The 20582-nt window shown below is 57.7% G+C and overlaps 1 protein-coding gene across 2 annotated transcripts in view; it reads right to left on the bottom strand.

Moving 5' to 3' along the window:
- Positions 1–14166, bottom strand: part of SEZ6L (seizure related 6 homolog like) — a 35740-nt gene extending 21574 nt beyond the window's left edge. Inside the window, exon 1 of one of the 2 annotated variants that reach the window (XM_086856504.1) lies at positions 14011–14166. In XM_086856504.1, the coding sequence (XP_086712630.1) occupies positions 14011–14080 (70 nt within the window). In that variant the 5' untranslated portion in view covers positions 14081–14166. The remainder of the gene's footprint in view (positions 1–14010) is intronic. The other variant, XM_086856505.1, reaches the window with a different exon arrangement.
- Positions 14167–20582: the final 6416 nt, after the last annotated feature.

Here is a 20582-nt window from a genome sequence, read left to right as displayed (position 1 = left end):
CAGACCTGGCTGAAAGGAATTAACAGGCTGGGTTGGAGGGGGAATTCATTGTTTTGGAAGTTCATTAGGAAAGAACTTTAAAGATCATCCAGTCCCACCCTGTTCCATGGGCAGGGCCACCTTCCACTAACCCAGGCTGCTCCAAGCCCTGTCCAACCTGGCCTTGGACACTTCCAGCCAGCTGGGACAGCCAGAGGGATAAAGGAGAGAAAGATGATCCCTCCTGTGCCTCTGCTGGGCTCCCCAGCTGGAATGTTCACTCCTCAGGGCCCACCTGGGGAGAGGAAATCGAGTGTTTTGGCAGCATTTCAGGCTACAAATTGCAGAGGGGGAAGAGAAGCTCCTTCTTTCTTCGCCAATCATCCAGCCCAGCCGTCTACATCAGGGCATAAAATTAAATGGGTTCCTAAAGAGAGAGTATATTTAGCTACAAAACCCCGTTCTAGTCAGCTCTCTGCAGCTAAAATAATTAATCTCCCATCACTGTTAAGATGCAGTGGAGCAGATCTGGAGAAGCGAGTGCTGGGATTAACTCTTTGGGAGCAGGTCAGCCCTGTGAGAGGAGCTCCTGCTCCGCTCCTGCTGTGATGCCAAGGGAGATCCCGGGAGCTCCTGGGGACTCCTGGGGGTCCTGCCTGGCTGGTTCTGCTCAGCTGTGCCCCCCCTGCCATGCCAGCACCTCTCGGTGCCAGTGCTGCAGGAGCCAAAGGCTTGGCAGGGGTGCTGTGCCCTGGCACTGCCTCTCGGGGGATGGAGGGGATCCAGGAGGAATGCAGGAGTGGGCTCAGCCAGATTCCCAGCTCCTGGGAACACTGGGAAACACTGGATACACAGCCCTGAAACATCTGGAGGGACAAAGTTGTCTGATTACTGTCACTGCCTGTTCCTGTGTCTGGCCACAAGTCCCTGATGGGCTCACTCCAGGGCAGTCACATCCGTGGAATTCACAGCTATTCCCAACCTCCTCTGCTGTCCCACCTGTTCCCAGCTGGGTTTGATTCCATTTCCAGCCCAGCACTGGAAATAGGAGGTGCCAACGTTGGAGGTGCAGGTGAGCAGAGCAGCATCACAGCCCGGCTCTCCCAGCTCCTGCCTGAGCTCCCAGCTCCCTGCAGCAACTGGGGGAGAGCTGAGCTGCCTCTGCTCAATCCACTTGGCAGCTCTTTATTTTTCTTTCACAGGATGTAACAGGAATCACAGCGTGGATCTGGTCCAGGCTGCCGAGGGAGGAGCAGGGGCTGGCTGCACCTCGGGGGTGTCACTTGTCCCCCGTGGCCTCAGCACTGCTGCCCATGGCTGCTCTCCTCTGTGCGTTTGTCCAGGGATACCCCAAAAATGTATTTTGGGGTATCCAATCCAATTTGGGTGCCTTAAAAGCTGTCCTGGGGCATCTCGAGGCAGGATTTGAAGCCCATCAGGTCCTGGCCACCTTGCCAAGGTGGAGAGGTGCCTCAGAGCAATGAGGGTGGCACAGGTGACATCTGGCACAGGGCACACATGGAGTTTTCTGTTCCCATCACAGGATGCAGCTGCTGGGATCACGCAGGGCAGAGGCAGCAGAGCTGGAGCTGCTCAGGATGAGGGAATGGCACAACCTGGGCATTCCCCATGTCCCAGGCCGTGCTCCCAGCCCCTGTGCAGGGCCTGGTTCTCCCTCCTGGGGACTGAGCGTGGTCCCTGCTCAGGCAATGTGTCAGGGCAGGCTTTGGCATCAATTTTGTCCCTCTTTGCAGGGGGAATCTTTTTCCCAGGCAGATTCCCAGATTTCTGTTGTGTTTTCTCCCCTCACCGAGGCCACGTAGGAGCCGTGCAGGCCCCGGTGCCGCCTGGTGCCCTTGAAAAGCCCCTGCTGCCTGCTCTGAAATGATGCAGCTCGGGTGCCTAATGACTCCTGACAGCTGGGGAAGGGCCCTGCTGCTGGCAATCAGCAAGGCAGGGACAGGGAGGGTTACTGATGGCTGTGGTTATTACACTTATTGGGCTCCATCGATCAGGGGCTGTGCACCGAGGCTGGCAGGATCTGGCCCAGCACTCCCCGTTCCTGCTGCCAGCCCTGCGGGCCTGGCACAGCTCGGAACTGCCCGGGATGGCTGAGAGATGAGGCACACTGGGCTCCCAAATGCTCTTCCACAGCCTGGAGCGGTGCCAGATGTGATCAGAGAAGCACAGAATCCAGAAAGGTTTGGCTTGGATGGGCCTTAAATCCATGCAGCTCCTCCCCATGCCATGGGCACCTTGCACAGGCCAGGGTGCTCCAGGCCCCGTCCAGCCTGGCCTTGCTGCAGGTTGTCACCCCCTCCATTCCTTGGTTTTGCCTTCAAAAAGAACAAGCAATATCCTGCATTTTGTTGCTGGATCCTTTTCATGTCAGGCCAGTTTGGGGGGTGGCAGCAGAGCAGCTCCACTGGCACATCCTGCCAGCAGCTCCATGTGGGAACTACAACCCCCAGCACATCCCCATGTCCAGCCCTCAGCTGTGCCCCTGCCCTGGCTCACTCCTTCAGGAACAAACCCCTTGGCAGACAAGATATGGCTGAAATTCTATCTTGAACTTCTTAATTTTTTTTTCCTCACTAAAACCAGAGTCGTTCTGGGGGGCAGAGCAGCAGTTTGAGGCTGGCACAATCTTGCCCCCCCTCCGTGTCCCAGACCCTGAGACCACCCAGCCCAGCCTGGGCCCATCCCTGAGCTGCTGCTGGTGCTGCTCAGCCCTCACCTCAGACCCAGTGACACTGGTTTTTATATAATTAATTGTCAGCTGTATCAGCCATCAGTGATTTGTGTTTTAAAGATGGCCTGGCAGAACTAATTCCATCGCTGCACGATGCTGTGCTGGATGATGATAACCCATGTACAGCTTCTCCCACAGAGCCTCATGACGAGCTGCTGTGCTTTATTTTAATTAATACAGATAGCAAATATATTTCCATTAGCCATCAGAATGTCAGGGGAGAAGCAGGGTCCTCCTCCATGGTGAGCAGCAGCTTCGCTCCTGGGGCTGGGTGCAGTGCCCAGCCCTGCTGTGTCCCCTGCTCCAGACACCTCTTCATCCCTCTGCATCCCTCCTCATCCTCCTGAATCCCTCCACATCCATCTTCATCCCTCCACATCCATCTTCATCCCTCCTCATCCTCCTGCATCCCTCTGCATCCATCTCCATCCCTCCACATCCATCTTCATCCCTCCTCATCCTCCTGCATCCCTCCACATCTTCCTGCATCCCTCTACATCCTCCTGCATCCCTCCACATCCATCTCCATCCCTCCACACCCATGTGCTCCCACACAGGGCAGAGTTTGCTCCCAGCCCAGTATGGGTGGCACCATCAACCCCTGAAAACCAGGCTTTTTGGGGGAATTAGAAGCTGATTTAGCCCTGCTGCTCCACGCATGCTGGGAGCTCCCATCCAAAGCTCTGCTCCCTCTCCAGCACAGGAGGACACACAATTAGCAGGCACGTTCATAATTTCTCAGATTTAGAACAATTAAACTGGCTCCCTGGTACTTCTGATGAGCGCAGCCCCTTGTTCCCTGGGGAAGGAACAGCCTTCCTTGACCTCTGCTCTATTATTCTGTTTGATTGATCTGAATTCCATCAGAAAGGATAATGACAGGCTTTGGTGGGGGGCTGCAGGAACACTGGGAACAGAGGACAACGCTTTACCCAGGGCTGCAGTGCCCAGCTAATGATTCTGACGGGCTGTGGGACACCCAGACCCCTCTCTGTGCCCAGTGCAGCACCCACAGAATCCCTGGATTCTCCAAAATTGAGGAATAAAAGGATATCATAAACGAGCACAGAGGGCTTGGCCAGCAGACAGGGTCCCACCTGTGTCACCTGCCCTGCTGGGGGATGTGTCACCTTCCCCTGTGCCCATGGGGTGTTACTGCCACTGTGTTTACCTTGGGAACAGCTCCAAGGATGCTGATGGAAAAGCATCTCTCTTGTAAGGCACTAGGCAATGTCACTTTCTTCAATCCCCCCAAATTCCCTAAACAACAAAATCAGAAACCCACACATGGAAGGGATCCAGCTGTTCCTGAGTCACAGCTGGGTTAACAGAAAGCCCTTAAACCTCACCTGGAGGGTGATTTGTACCCCCAGCTCTGCCTTGGGGGGGTGTTTTGGGGGGGAGCTGGGTCTGCTGCAGAGCCTTGCACTTTCTCGTGGGCAGCTCCTTGGTCTCGTCGCTGCTGGCTGGGCAGATTTCCCCCTGATTTTATTTTTGACCCACCCTGGGGATGGGGAAATGTGGTGAGGAAGGACCTGGCTCTTCTCCCCGGCAGGTAATGAATGGGCCAATTACACAAACCCGTGTGCCACCCGCCTGGGATGAGGGGTTTGTCACTGCTGCCACTGTTTATGTTCCTAGAGGGTAATCGTAATTTTTAATGTCCTTTTGATAGCAGTGTAGTATGATTAAAACAGGCACATCTGAGACATAAATCTGGGTTTAAGCACTGCCTTTTTGACACACAATGCTCGGGGATCCTGGGCTGTGCTCTGGCAAAGCAGCCCGTGGTTCAGCACCACCCTGGCCAGCACCCGGAGGGATGCTCACATCCTGCCCCGGGGGCTCAGCAGGAGCCCCGAGGGGCAGCAGAGCCTGGAGCAGCAGCTGGATGGAGGCAGGAGGTGCCAGGCTGGGGCTGTTGGCTCTGAATAAACACAACAGCTGATTTCCTGGGAGCAGGAGGTCAACGTGAGATTGTAACGTGGATTTTCCACGAGAGAAAGATTTGGGGTGTAGCTGGGGATGGTGCTGGGGGACAGAGGAAGGAATTTTCACCCCTCATTTGAGGTGACTGATTCTGGGCAGGCTCCTGCCCCTGCTGCTCTCTCGGGCTTCTTGCTTGGATCAGAGATGTAACGCTGTATAATTTAAGACTTTGCTCCTGAGGCCAGGCTGGTGCATGTGGAGTGGAAATGTGGGAAAATCCAGCCCTCCCTCGTGGAAGCTTGAGCGGATAGCTGAGCCACTGAAGGAGATGGTGTCTGTGTGACTCAGTTCTGCTGGTGCCCTTGGGTGACAGTGAGGACAGTGAGTCACCATCGCCCTGTCCGTCCCCACGGGGGATGGGGCTGGAGCCCCTCCGGAGCCAGGCTGGGGAGCTGGGAGTGCTCACCTGGAGAAGAAAAGGCTCCAGGGAAACCTCAGAGCCCCTTCCAGTGCCTAAAGGGGCTCCAGGAGAGCTGGAGAGGGACTGGGGACAAGGGATGGAGTGACGGGACAGGAGGGAATGGCCCTGGCACAGGGTGCCCGGAGAAGCTGTGGCTGCCCCTGGATCCTTGGACGGGGCTTAGAGCACCCTGGGCTTGTGGAACGTGTCCCGGCCATGGCAGAGGGGTGGAGAAAAATGAGTTTTGAGGGCCCTTCCAACCCAAACCATTCCATGATTCCACGCTGAGCTGCGGCAGAGCTGTTGAGGATCCCTGAGATGGGTCGGAGGGAGGAGATGTGGGGTCCTGCTGGCACCAGAGCCCGGTGATGCTGGGCTGGGCACCTTCCCCTTCCCGGCTGGCTGCAGATGAGCCCCACTGGAGGAACGGAACCACTTTGGAATTTAGATCTTGTAAACGACAGCCTAGCAGTGGAAAAACTGAGAAGCTGTCCCCCTGGGGAGCGGGTGAGGCGGCAGGGACTCTCGTTTTGCTGCACCCTTCCCTCCCTACCTTTCCTAATGAATTCCAAGAAAGCCTCAATGCATTCCTAAATGGGAACACAGCCTGTGTCCTTCACAGTCATCTCCACAACAAAGCCAGCCATCTCGCCGCTGGCAGCCACGGGCTCCTCTGTGAGCTGGAAACAAAAGCTGAAAAGGAGCCTTTCTAGTTGTGATTAGAAAGCTTGAGAAGTTTGGCTTTTACTGGTTATTGCCTCGCTGATTCCATCTCGGCGACAGCTCTGGAGCCCTCGGGGGACGGGAGAGCAGCCCCAGCCCCTCGGCAGGCACCGCTCCCATCCCGCAGTGGGAGCAGAGAGCCCAGGAGATGCAGGAATTGAGAATTTAGGATGCTGCGCTGGCTTTGGACACGGCTTTGTGTTCGCGACCCGGAGAGCTCGGCTTCCCCCAGGAGAGGAGCTCGGTACCAGCAGCATCCCCCTCTCCCCGAGCATCCCTGAGCCCAAATGGCCCCAGCGGTGCCAGTTCTTGTCCCAAAATCCGGCCCCCAACCTCCACCTCCAAGCCGGGGGGACACAGGCGCTCACCCCCCCAGGACACGCAGCCTTCCGGGGCTCCTCCAAGCAGCGAGGGGTGCCGAGGAACTGAATTCAATTATTATTATTATTATTCTCTTTTTTTTTCTGAAAAGGAATAGATGAGGAAGAGCGATTATCGGGGAGATTTTCTTCGGGGGAAATTCTGGCACAAAGACAAACTGCAATATCTCAGCGCAGGCTGGGCGCTGAGTCTTGGATAAAAATAAAGCAGGAGGCGGCAGCACCTTCCCGGTGACATTAACTCCATTCATCTCCCGCTGCCGCCAGCGTGCTCAGGCATTAGGAGTTACGTTTTCCTCCACTATTTCTCAAATATATTTATGCTGGGAGATGTTTGTGGAGGTACATCCTGTGCCTGGGGCAGAGGATTAATTCCAAACTGTCACCTCGCTTTTTGATGGGTTTGTAAATTCTGTTCTGTTGATTTGCACTCGCAGTAAATTGATAAAATCCTCTTTCCAAAAACCTAATTCACCATTTAGGGCTCACCAGGGTTTTAGACCTCATTGGCTCACATATTTATGTAAATATAGTGTCCAGAAGCAATTTAAAAACTGCTGCGTGGATAATGTGGATGGATAAGGAGTGAAGGGAAACACATTGTCTGGTGGGGGCTGTGTGCCCTGGAAAGTAACTTTTCCTTGCCTTGGGGCCCCAGATTTTGGGGTGGCTTTGCCGTGGGTGGCTGCTTAGGGCAGTGTTGCTCCAGGATCTGACCCCTGCACCAGAACTGATTAACCCCAGCAGTGCTGGGAATAGTCTGAGCTCTCCAAGGACGGCATTGGATGTGTCCAAGAGGACTTTGCCAAGGACTCCTGTGGTGGGCAGGGATGTGCTGGTGTACTGGGAGCGCTGGGAGCTCTTAGGGCTCATTGCAGAGTGGTCTGTCAATTTAGGGACTTGGTATCTTTGCAAACAGAAGTTTGGGACTGTCAGGAAAAGCCTGTTTTTTTTCACTGAAATTGCATTTAAATCAGCATCAGGAGATGCAAGCCCCGTTCCTGTGCAGCCCCATCATCATGAAAGAGATGCAGGGTGGCAGAGGGGACATCAGCAGTGATGTCCTCGGTATTGTCCCCCAGCCACCACTCTACCCGAGATGAAGCATCTCATCCACAAAATGTTGCCATGCTCCATTAATCCACCCGAAAACGTCAGATGGAGATTCTCTCTTGAATTTTAAATATTTCCAGCCGTTCTGACTAGCTCTGAAATTGCCCCGAAATGACCGCTTTCCAGAACATTCCCTCACTCCCCCATGCTGCTCCCGAGCCGCTCCTGCCCGCAGTGCCAGCTCCTCACCGTGCTGCCCTGGGGCTGGAGCACATCACCATGTGTCCCCTGGAGGCCCTGGGGACTTGTCCCCTCTGGGGGGTCCCCCTGCAGAGCCACCCTCCCTGGGGTGCTCCCGGCCCCCCAGCTCCTGACTTTGGCACATCCCACCCCAGTGTGCAAGACAGAGAGACGGGCCGAGACGTGAGAATCCTCCTTGCTGAGCAGATGACGCCGCTCTGGGATCCATCTCACAGCTATCCCTTCTGTCGTGCTCGAGTTTTTGGATGCCTTTGCATTTGGCACCAAATTTCCTTCCTAGACTAAAGCTTTGCACTTGGAATGATGCCTTCGGAGCCGGGCTGAGTGGCCAGGCTGCTCATCCCATCCCTCTGCACTGCCAGCAGCTTGGATTGCGCTTCCATGGAGTTCTCCTTGCACCTTCCTGCTGCAGCCATCTGTCCTGGGGTGCCAATGCTTTGTCCTCAGCCCCATGGAGCAGGCACAGAGCCAGGCCCCTGCCCAGCCTCCTGGGCTCTCAGGGGGTTGGACACCTACTGCAGTCCTGGGGCTCCTGGGGCCAGGGAAAGGGAGAAAGGTCTGGAGAAATCCGTGTTTGCCCCGGCTCAATGCAGACCTGGGAATCCAGGCAGAGCCTCCTCGCTGTGCGTCAGGAAAGCTCCAGGCTCAGCCAGCACTCAGGGCTGGTCAGCTGCTGCTCTGGCCTCTTCCCAGAGAAAGGAAAAGGAGGAAAAAGGAATAAAAGAGAGATGTCTGAGTCTGGGCTGTGTCCTGGGAGCGGGCCAGCCCCAGCTGCACCACTGCCGGGAGCTCCAGCGAGCAAAAAGATGGAGCAGAGGGGAGATCAGCTCGTCAGCACCCTGGGAACGCCATCCCCTCTGCCTGGGGACAGCCCTGAGCCACCATGGGACAGAGCAGTGCAGCAAAGGGTCCCCATCCCACGGGGGCTGGATCCAGGTGCTCCTGCTCTGGAGCCTGGGCTGGATCCCTGAAGCAGAGCTCGTGCAGCTCCCGCAGCTGTGACAGTGTGACACTAACTCCTGCTTCAAAGGGCTCCTTATCTCCCGTCCCTGACATCCAACAAAGACTCCGGGGCAGGAATGGTGTCTCCTCCACAGGGCCAGAGGATTGCTCCCTGCCAGACACAGCCTCCACTTTTACAGCTCCTGGCAGATCCTCCCTGACACCCCCTGATTTTTGGGGGGTCCTGGGGCTGTCCCAGGTCACATGCACTGATCGTGGCTGCTCAAGAACCTCCCATCCTCAGGGTCCATGGATGCAGATCCAAGTTGGAGATAACCACCACCTGCACTTGGTTCTGAGCCAGTGCCACAGGCTCTGCTGGAAACCCTCAGCATGGCTCTCTCAGGTATGGAAGGTGAGCCTCTCCTGCTCCCAGCTTTGTCTCTTTGGTCCCAGACTCCTGCTGGCTCCTCCAGACACCCAGCTCCATGGTTCTCCTCTGATTTTGGAAATCCTTAGGGATGAGATCTGAGTCGTGACAGAGCTGAGCAGCAGAGGTTCATTTGTTTGTTCATTTGATTCCCATCTTCCCAGCAGCGCAGCTGACCCTGTGGATGTGCTGGGTTGACACTGGATGGGTGCTGGGTGCCCACCAAAGCTGCTCCATTGCTCCTACAGGAGACATTCCTCCATGAACTTCCCACCCCGAGTCCTGTCCACAGGCTGCACTCCTCCATGGACTTCTCCAGCATGAGTCCCCTCCACAGGGTCAGGGATAGGATGCTCCAGCCTGGATCCCTTCCACAGGATCATGAGTCCTGCCAGCAAACACGCTCCAGTGTGGGCTCCTCTGTGCATGGACACACAAATCCTGCCAGGATCCTGCTCCAGCACGGGCTCCTCCATGGACTGCACGTGGATCTCTGCTTCCCTGTGGATCCCCATGGGCTGCAGGGGCACAGCTGCCTCACCCTGAGCTGCACCATGGGCACCTGCAGCACCTCCTCCTCCTCCTTCACTGACCTTGGTGTCTGCAGGGCTGCTCCTCTCCCAGATTCTCACTCCTCTCTCTGGCTGCCGTTTCCATTGTGCAGGTATTTTTATCCGTGGATAGAGCAGGATGTGGATAGAGCAGGATGCGGGTAGAGCGGGACCGGCCCCATGGGACAGAGCAAGAACATCCTTAACAACTTGTCAGTTAACAAGCTGTGAAAGGAGACAGCCAGCCAGGAGCTGCCAGCCTGTCCCCTGGAATGAAGGACACCTTCCCTCTCTGAGCACCTCGGCGGGAAGCGCTCCTGCTGCAGAGCCCTTCTCCTTCCCTTCCTCCTGGCTCCTGCAGGCTGAGTTCCCTGCCACTGCGTCGGGGCTGCAGGGAGAGCAGCTGAGGCACCTGCACCAGGCGGATCTGCTCCCTGCATCCCATCAATCCAGCACCACTCACTTGTGCAGCAGCAGGAAAAGCCGTCTCGTGAAGCAGGTCCTTTTGGGAAGAGCTCTGGAAAGCCGTGGAGCTACAAGCAGCAGCTGAAGGGCAGCAGCCTGAGCCACAGTGGTGCCAAACCTTCTCTCACCCCACCAGCCTTCCTCACCCTGCCCTTCTCCCCCTGGTTTGGGGTGCACCAGCTGGGGGATGGCACCAGCTGCACCCCGAGCTTTCTGCTGGCGACGTTGGCTTTGGCCCCACAATCTGCCCTGACAGAAGGGGCCTGTGCAGGTGCTGCCCTCCATCCCCAGGCTCCAGTGAGGCTCATCCTGCTCCTCATCCTGCTGGAGCCCTGGCAAGGACAGAGGGCTGGGTGCTCTTGGGGTGCCGGTGTCCCCTTGCCCCTCCTGTGACAGGGACAGACACATCCCCACCTTGCAGAGCACCCTGCAAGCCAAGTGGTTAAAGACACACAGCTCTCACCACCACATCCAGCAATTTCATACCCCTGACAAGAGTGTAAATCCATCCTGATGGACTGGAAAATTGGAAAGCCGGTGCTCATGCCGTGTTTCCTACAGACATCTCCGAGCTCCTGAAAGATGCACTCGGTGGCAGCCCCGGTTCCAGCCGTGTCACTCACGTCATGCTAATTAAAATAGAGCCTGTGTTTTGTAACAGGATTTCCTTGGAGCCTATTTTGCTGCTCAGTAACCACTTTCAAATATTCGAAAAATAAAATCGCATCAAGTAAATAACTTTCGGATTGCTCACAGAAGGTTACTCTGGTTTCGGGGTTTTTTTTGTTCCCAAAGCCCACTGGAAGCAGCTGCGCTCATCGCAGTGACAGAGGATGGAAAATACACAGATTTCTGAGGCTGCTTGTAGTCTACATCAAAAGCTGTGTGTTATTTAATCAGACAAAGCCCATTTCATTAAAAAAACAACTGTCTGTACAAAATGGGATAACAAAGCACCCCAGCGCTCGGCGCTGACCTGGAATACCCAGGGAACGTCCCTGCTTGCTGGCAGGATGTGCCACGCTCCCACCAGCCCATTTTGATGCCCAAGTTACCTGTCCAGCAATGCCCTGGCACTCCTCTGCTTCATCCATCACTTATTATCCATTAACTTTCGAACCCAGCACCACCTGACTTCCAAGGGATGGATCACACACTTCCCTTTTTACACGGTTTGCTATTCCAAGATCTCTGCTGCCGCTCTGGATGCCAAGGGAGCACATTCAGCTGACTCGGCGCAGCCTGGCTCCTCAGCCCTAAATCCTGCTACCAGATTCCTCAGTGAAGGAGAAGTTAAAAATGTACAGAAGGAAATGTCTGTGACACTGTGACATCCACAAAACTGCGCTTGAAATGGCATCTTTGTATATTCATAACGGCAAAAAATACCGAAGCAGAGGGCTGAGAGAGACTAATTTCATTTACTCCTGATCCAGGCTCTCCTCGTCCTTTCTGCCAAGGAGGAGAGAAGGAAGAGGAGCCATTTGCCATGGCCTTTGATAGCTCTCCATCAGACAAGCCCCATTCCCGTTATCTGTGCTGGCAGCCTGGCTCTGTGCTGTTATCTCATTGCTCGGGGTGCTGCCGCCAGAGCTCACCACGCACTTGTTGCAGCCCTCGCCGAGTTCACGCTCGGTTTTCCTTCCTGCTGGACACACCTGATCCTCTGGAAACAGCCTCCCATGGTGCTGTGCTCGCCACGGAACCAGGGGGAACTCTGTCCTCGCTGCTGGGCTGTGACAGCCCCCCCGAGGAGTGCCCCCATGCCTCGAGGAAGAGAAGGAAGGGTGCAGACCTTGGGGGTGAAGAGGAGCCCAAGTTCAGCACCCCAATCTGCCTGGGGCAGGGTTTGCTGGTCTCATCACAGCCTATATTGGACACCCCAAAAATATTGAGAAACCCTGGATCTTCAGAGGTTCAGCTGTGCCCCTGCCATCCCCAGCGCCAGGGGCTGAGCCCACATGGGCAGCACAGGCAGCTGTGCCCTCTCTGCGCTCTGCTGCCCGCTCCCCCCGTGTTTGCCCACCCATCCCAGGGCACAAATAAATGTCCCTGTTGGTGCCCACGTTCCTGGGATGCCGCTGCTCCGGCACAGGCTGCCCGGAGCCTCCTGGCACAGGTCCCTCCTGTGCAGGGACGTGCCTCTGCTGCCTGCTCTGCTCTGCGCCGGTGGGTGGGTGCGAGCGGATGCCGAGAGCAGAGGAGAGGCTTTCACACCTCCTCTCTGGTGATCTAAATGGCTTCACCAGTGCCGAGCACCCAAAGCCACCAGCCAAGCACCCGATGGGTGCAAGTCATGTGAAAATGGCTTTTTCTTGGACGCAGGAACAGAAAGAGCAGCAGATGGAGCAGAGCAGTCTGGCTCTGCGGGGTCTGATCCTGCTTCCCCCCCAGCTGCAGAACAGCAGGATTTGCTGCTCTGGGCCCCTGGCTGTGTTGCCCTCCACACAGATGGACAAGACTCCCCCCAGGCACGGGCAGAGCTGCCACGTAGCCAGCGGCTCCAGGCTGCGTAGGCAGGAGTTGGGATTTTACTGCAATAATTCACCAAACCTTGTAAAGGGTCAACAATTTATCAGCTCCCTCTCTCTGCCAAGAAGAGAGGAGTTCAGCACGCTGTGTTCTTCCACCATGAGATTTATGGCAGATTGTGCCAAATCCTGTTCCCGGGAGCTGGACTGCCTGCTGATGCTCCCCGTGGGACTGGGGCAGCCCTCCTGCCTCGGCACACGAGGCACTGAGGGAGCTGACAGCTCTCACTGGGCCTGTGCTTGCTGCCTTTTCTCCCCAGCTCCTCCAGGCCCCCCAGGAGCCCGGGATGGTGGCTGCTGTCACCAGCAGCCCAGACCAGAGCTTTTGTGTAACACACCAGAGGAATGTGCCTCTCTGCGTGTCCCCGTGCTGGAACAGGGTGCCAGAACTGGCAGGGACTTCGCATCTGATTCCTCCCCACGTACGTGCACGTCCACAGAACACAAACCCATGCAGGTGAGGGAGAAATGCCACCCTCTACATCCACTGCTGTTTTGCTGCCCAGAAAGGATGGATTCTGGAATACAATCCCTGTCTGGAGAGCCAGGTTTCAGACCGAAAAGTCAAAGTCATTTAATGCAATCTGACCATGAGAGCAGGGACTGGAGTGGGCAGAGAGCACCGCACAGCACTCCTGACACCAGGAGCCGGTTGTGTTTGCTATGAACACCCTGCCAGCCCCGGAGGGCAGCCTCAGGCCCCGAGCACACTGCAGCGCCAGCACACACTGGCCTCTCCCGTTCTCCCACCGAGCAATCCGCGCTGGGAACCCCACCCAGACACACACCGGAGCCCGGCTGCCTCATCCTGGCACCCCAGCAGTGCCGAGGCACTGGGCACAGGCGCCGCTTCAGTCGCCTCCGAGCCTCACGCGAGTTTGCGATGACTTTGCCAAGTCACCCGCGAGCGCATCCCGGAGCCTATTCTTAGCTCTGGCATCGCAGCAGTGGGAGAGGGAGCGGGTCTGCGTGGAAACGGGGGACACGTGGAACGAGCAGGCAGCCCCTGGTAAACACTCACACCCCCCTCCGACACCCCCTGACCGAGACGGTGGCTCGGGAACACCAGTGGGGACATGGAAGTGGGGGGCTGGAGGGACACCGGGGGCTGGAGGGACACCGGGGGCTGGGGACACACGGAAGCCTGGGGACACCGGGGGCTGCTCTCCCTGCGGGAAGGAGGCGAAGGGTCCGGCGCGGCTCCCGGGAGGCCGCGGCCGCCTTGGCGCTCGGTTCCCGGTGCGGACGCGGCTCCCGGAGCGCTGCCGGCCGGCGGGAGCTGTCCGCCCCTCGGTGCTGAGCTCCGCGTTCCGCCGGGCCCCGCTGCGCTTCCCCGCAATGCCAGAAGTTTCATCCCGGCCCGGGCTGCAGCACAAGCGGGGGAGTCCCCGATCGGGGGTGGCACGGCCGCTTCCAGCATCCCTTCCCGCACCGATCGCCCCCTCCCCGGTCCCGGCTGCATCCCCCCCGCGCCGGGCGGTGCCCCCTCCCCGCAGCTGGGAGGCGGCGAGCCCCGCATCCCCGGCCCGCTCCGCCCCGCTCCTCCCCGCTTACCTGGGCGCGGGGCCGCGGGGGTGCCCAGCAGCAGCAGGGCGAGCAGGCAGAGCCCGCGGGGCCCCGGCATCCTGCGGCGGGGCGAGCTGGGCGAGCGGAGCCGAGCGGAGCGGAGCCGATGCGATCCGAGCCGCTCGGCGCCGAGCGGGGCCGGGCCGGGCGGGGGCGGGCGCTGGCGGCGGAGCGGAGCGGAGCGGGGGCGCGGCGGAGGGCGGACCGGAGCGGAGCGGAGAGCGGAGAGAGCGGAGAGAGCGGCGGGGGAGGGCTCCGGCGGCCGCCCCGGCCCCCGCGCAGCGCCCGGAGCTCCGGCCCCGCCCGCAGCTCCCCCCAGCTCGCCCCGGCCCCACCGAGCAGCCCGGGGACGGCTCCCGCAGCAGCCCCCGGCACGCGGTTGACTGTGGTTTCCTCCGTCCTTCTCGGCTTCTTCCCGCTCCGGGAGTCCCGGTGCCTCCCCAGGCTGGGCAGTGCTCCCACTGCAGGCCCCCCATCAGCCTGTGCCCTGTCTCTTGTCCCATCTCACTGCTCCTTGTCCCCAAGCTCCCTGTAGCACCTGAAGCTCCTCTCAGCATCCCAGCTCTGCTCAGCATCCTACCCCCTCAGCACTCCAAGCCCTTCTCACTCCCTCCTCACACCCAGATGTACCTACCCTCCTTCCCTCTCCTCTGGCTCCCCCAGAGCAGGCTGTGAATAGGCAGAGGTGCTACAGGGAGGCTGGCACAGGCCCCACGGCTCCCTTGGGACCAGGGATGCTCCAGGGCTCCTGGCCCTGCTGCTGGAGCCAGCAAAGCCTGGCCTGCTGGGAGCTGCAGCCGTGACCTGCCTGACCTCAGTGGGGTGGGGGCACTGGGCAAACAAAAGCCCACAGTCTGTGGGTGCTGTAAGGTTGGGCTGGCCCTGTGGCCATGGGTGAGCACTGGGGTAGCCTCAGTCCTGTGGCAAAAGAAGCAGCACACAGGACCTGCTCCCAGAGCTCCTCACCTTCCTTTCCTGCAGGGAACCGTGGCCTGGATGGCTCCCAGGAACCCCCTGCCCGTCCCCCTGCCCAGGCCACCGGCAGGAGCAGCGAGCCCAGGGCTCCCAGCAGGCCCCTCCTGAGCCCACAGAGCACACGGAGTAACCACACTGACTTTGAGAGGAACAGAAACAGAGCCTCCGTTCTCTGAAATCCCAGATCCTGCCCTGAAATGTTGACTGTGGATCACCCCCCGGTGAGAGCGCCTGCTCCTCCCGGCCGCTCTGCCTGTCAAGTCAAAGAGCCAGAGCCCTGTCACGAGTGCACAGCACCAGTGTCAAACAGCACGAGACGCTGCCCAGCCTCTTCCCAAAAGAGCCGGTTTGTTGACGCTGCCATCCGAGAAGTCCCCGCTACCTTTACGGGAGCAATCACACTGATCCCGTTACCTCAGCAACAAGCATCACACTCTGGTGTCACCAGCGAGGCCAGCAGGCAGAACACACCGAGGCAAGGAACTGTCCACACACAGGGACTGATCCTGCTGCCGCTTTCCCTGCCGGCCTCTGCTGAGCTCCCTCCTGCCCCGGCGGTGCCGGGAGCGGAGCAGCAGCCCGGGGATTGAAGAAAGTGACATTGCCTAGTGCCTTACAAGAGAGATGCTTTTCCATCAGCATCCTTGGAGCTGCCCGGGGATGCTGGGGAGGGAGCATTTGCATTCCCGGTGTCACTCCGAGCCGCCGCCAGCTGGGAGCAGTTGGGCAGCAGGCTCGAGAAGAACAAAATAAGAAAGAGAGAGAAAGCAGAGAGAGGTGCAGCGTGTTATTTAACACTGCCACTCTCGTACCCAACTGGGACTTGCCCGCTCGGAGGTTGAATTTGGTTGAACAAAGCTTCCTGTGCGCCGCTCCCCCTCCTCTCCAGCCCCGCTTCCCTCCCGACCTGCCGGTGCTAAAGATAAGAGTTGTCTCTCATTTAGCAGTTCTCCTTGAGTGATTTTTATTGCGCTCATCTGCATTGTAGTAAACTCCTAAGATAGCCAGATAATAACAGCAGTGCCATGGAAACAGGCAGGAAAAGAGACCAAACATCGTATTTGTGATGCAGAAATGCCCATGAAGTGGCAAAAGTTGTTAGTGATGGAGGGGGAATGGTGAGCCTTGGCTGCTCAGCCAGGTTTAGGGGGTGCAGGTGGCCCCAGCTCCCATGAGACTTCACCCCATGACTCCAGGGCATCACACGTGGGGAAGGGACCTGCTGCTGGGAATTGTGCTGCCTGGGGGTCTCACAGCAGTGCTGGGCTCCTCCTGGGCCTCCAACAGCTTTGCTGGGGACTCAGGCGAGCTGGGAGGCAGGAACGTGTGTAGGGAGATGGGCTGGGATGAACCACAGGATGCACTCCCCAGAGCTGCTGTGATTTGAATCATTTCCCTCCTGCAGCCAGCGCTGAGGCCTAATGGGCTGTGAAATCTCACCCTGAGAAACAGCAGGATGTGTGTGGAGGGAGAGCAGCAGCCCCTGTGCTCCCGGGATCTCCGTGCTCCTGATGCTCCCCGAAACACCAGGGCCCTTCTGTCTTTTCCCTGCAAGCCCTGCATGGCTGGGTGTGCACAGCTCCACGCCACAAACAGCACCAACAGCAGCAGAACGTGGCCTCCTGAGCTCCTTCAGCAGCGCTCAGGGCCAGAGGTGTTTGTGTGGTCAGGAACCTGAGGGATTCTGAGAAATAAGACAAACATCTCCTGAGGCCACTTTATGGGCATTGCTCTAATTAGCACCGTGTTCATCGGCCATTACCTCAGACCTTTGATTAACAGTGGAGAAAATCAATAACTGCTCTAAAAACTCAGATAAGTTTCACAGCTAATTTTAATTTCACATTTTAATCTTGTATTAATGTCAATCTTAATTACCATAATTAAGTCAGATGTGACTTAGCAGGAGCAGCTTGGAGATAAGATGTTAGAGGCAGACGGTGCCTTTCTGGTGCTGCTCACTGCGGTTTGGGAAGGGGCTGATGATGGGGAGGGGGGTCCCACAGGGAGCACAGGACACCCACTGCCCCATCCTTCCCAAAATCCTGCCTGGGGTCTGTCCCCTGCACTGCAGAGAGGCTCTGGAGCCGCTCAGAGTCGCTTTACCTTTTGGCAAAGAGTTGCTTTTATTTTGTGTGCCTGACCCCCCACGCTCCTCAGCACTGGGGAGTGCAGGGAGGTGAGAGCCCCACAGCTCTGGCCATGCCTGTGCTCTGCTTGCCACAGCAGCTGGGATCCACGAGACCCGAACTGCCTGGAAAATCAATCTCTCGTTTATTTTCGCGCCGGTGCCGCAGCCGCCGCTGCCGCCGCGTTTGCTCTGCAGTTGTGCCTATTGATCGCTGCCCGCTCGCTGGGACAGCGCTGCCAGGGGCTCCATCCAGCCTGGGCACTGTCTCTGGAACCCTGGGACACATCCACATCCTGGGATGCTGCAGCAGCTGCCCTGCAGCGGGGTGGGACAGACCCTGTGGCTCCCGGAGCCTCCCAGCACCTCCCAGGCAGCTCCTGTCCCCCCACACTGGTCTGGGGGGACAGACCCCCCCAGGACAGACCCCATCACCCCTGAATCCCGGCTCCAGATCCATGTGAGCCGTCCCAAAACACGCTGGGGATCCTGCTGAGGATGCAGCTGCTCCGTGGGGCTCCCGTGTGGGCACAGAGGGCAGGCACGGGGTGCCAGGCTCTGCAGCCTCCTCCCTGCAGCTTCCTTGGGAAGCTTTCACCCCTCCTCCACAGTGCCCGGGGGGGCTTCAATGGCAGAAGGAAGCGGAAAAATAACCTCAGCTTTAGACTTGGGAGCAGAGGTGCCCTGTAGTGCAGCTGAAAGGCGGCTCTGAGGAGCCGTGCCCAGGCTCCGCTGGCTGGGGGCACTGCTGGTGAGTGGCAATATTGTCCCAGGGCAGAAAAGGCCTTTGTCCCTCCGAGATGGCAGAGCCACTCCAGCCTTTGGCTTTGGGAACGGGGCTGATTCCCTGCTTTGCCTTCCAAACACGGTGCTGAATGGGGGGTTTGAGCTGGAGACCAGGCTGGGATCCAGCCCCTTTGAGCCAGTGCCGGCGGGCACAGCTGGGGGCCCGCTCAGGAGGGAAGTCCTTGTTCCTTGTCGACAGAAGAAGACTTTGCACAGCTCACAAATAGGCTCCCTGTTGCCCACTGCGTGTTGGAGGGGGCTGAGGGAAACAAACCCGCTGTGGGGAAAGGCATGCAGCAGCATCCCTGTGGAACTGGAGGGAAGGGACAGCCTGCCCGGGGTGCTGTGTCCCCAGCATCACCTCTGCACCCCTCAGTGTCCCCGAGTGCTCCCCAGCACAGCCCCACGGTGCCTGTGGCACATCCCAGTGAGCCACCTCCCCACAGAGCAAAAGCTGTCCTTGTGCAGCAGGACTGAAGCCTGGGAGCACCTACCTGAGCCCAAGGCTCCTTAATTCCCCAGCCAGAAATCAGGACATTGTTTTGTGCTCTATGCATAATTCATCATTCAGAGTTTAATTAACTAAAGCTCCTCGTGGCAATGCCCGGAGAGGCTCCCACCAGCTCCAGGCACTTCCAGCCACCCCAGTCCGTGGCTGCCAAGGCAATGGTGTTGCTCTGGTTGCTGTATCCATGCCTCACTGCTGCTCTGTGACGTCCCAAAAGTTTTCAGGACTCTTGTGTTGTGATTTTCAGTTCTTTGCTCCAGCAGGATTTGCATCAGTCAAAGAGCAGCCAAGGTCCCCCCATCCTGACCATCCCCACGAAATCTGCCTTTTACAAATCTGCCTTTCAGCTGGAAAATACCTGCTCTGGGGAGGCTTTCCTGCCTTGTCCTCCATTCTCTGCATCCATTCCAGAGTCAGTATTCCTGCCAGGACTGCTGCTGTTTACTCATTGCATCCATATAAATTGCAAGAGAGATTACACTGATACATAAAACAGCATTTGTAAATCCAGGAGTGCACAGAACTGTTGTCCTCTCTTGCAATTCCTCCTTGAGGAATAACAAGAAGTTTTTATGAAGTGAGGCAGAGTGCAGCACGATTTTAGTGCTATCCCACTGCCTCTGGAGAGAGGGATTTCTTTGCCTCTGCATTACTCTACTCTCGCTGTAATCCATTAATTGTCTTCAGGAAAATGCTCTGGCTTTCTCCCTCACACCCCTGTGCATTTCAGAGTGCCCTGATCCAGGCAGGAGGGCTCAGCACCGGTGCTCAGCACCCTGAGCCAGGCAGGAATGCCCGGGAAGGCTGGAAGTGTCTGCAGGATGGGATGAGCTGGATGCAGACCTTGGCCCTCAGCACCAACCACAGGTAAATATTTTTCATTTGTCTGGCTCAAATAATTTCCCCGTGGGAATCATAAAAGCAGTCTGTGAGGAACTGATGCAATCAGCACGCCTCGGTGCTGCTGATTGGGAATAATCCCTGAGTTGTTGGAGACACTGGAGAGAGGGGGCGAGCACCAGCGGGTGGGAAGGGAAAGGAACAGGAAATAAGGGAAAAGAAGGAAATCACAGATTACAATCGGCACCAGTAACCATGGCATTGTGAAAGCCAGGCTTTGTCCAACAGCTGATTGTGATCTTTGAGGGGATGATGCATTGGAAGGAGGGAGGGAGGGAGGGATGGGGGGAGGGAGGTCTCCGATGGCTGCCGTGGGCTGTTGTGATGGATTGGATGTGGCATCAGGCACATTCTCCTGGAATCAGTGTGATGCAGTATCAGCACAGCGCATCCTAAGTGGGAATGAACTGGCTCATTGACAGATCCCGAGAACAGACAGATGAGGAGAATCATCCTCGCAAGGAGGAATTAGTAATGAGCCCGCTCAGACCTGGCGTTTGCTCTGTCGCCGCTCCCAGTTCCCACGGCCTGCAGGCAAACACCAAATCCCTGGAGATGCTGCACAGGCCGGGATCAGTGGCTGGTTACCGGGACGTGCAGCCACACAGCACAGCCCTGAGCACAGCACAGTCAATTATTCAGCCAAAAGCAGTCCAGCCACTCGCATCAACCCCTTTCTGTGCCGTGAAAACAGGGGGTTGGGGTCTCCCAGGGACTGAAGGTCGTGGCATCGCTCAGGTCCCAGAAAACCCCTGCAGCTGGAGCAGGGAGCTGTGCTTTGTTCCCCCACAGCTCTGCAGAGGCAGTGGCAGCACCACAGAGCCCACTCCTGGTGGTGTCTGTGGCCTTGGGCCAGCAGGACCCCCCCTGCACCTGCCCTGCTTTGGGCACCTCCCAGGGACCAGAATCCATGAACTGGGTGGCACAAGGAGCAGGAGAGTGGCACTAACTGTGGCTGTGCCTCACAGGGGAGGTGACAGCCCCCTCCCAGCCCACCCTGCTCCTCCCTGGTGCTCCAGGCTTGGCTTCCTCCACAGAGGCTGCTTGCTCTCTTTGTGGGGGGAAAAGGGGATTTGTACTAAAGCTCTTTGCATGAAAAAATAAAATCCATCCTGTGCTGCTTTGCTCTGCCCCGGCTCCCAAGCTGTGATGTTTCATTGATTAGCTTGTAAGAGCTTGGAGCAGAGCCCGTGCTTTGCTGGGAGCATTTCCGCAGCTCCCGCAGGTGGAAAGCCATTAACCGCCTCCAGCCTCGTCCCTCCG

This window comes from Cyanistes caeruleus, chromosome 18 (assembly GCF_971803275.1).
Source record: "Cyanistes caeruleus chromosome 18, bCyaCae1.hap1.1, whole genome shotgun sequence".
Lineage (NCBI taxonomy): Eukaryota > Metazoa > Chordata > Aves > Passeriformes > Paridae > Cyanistes > Cyanistes caeruleus.
Note: the sequence above shows the minus strand (reverse complement) of the source record. Positions and strands in the feature narration are given on the sequence as shown.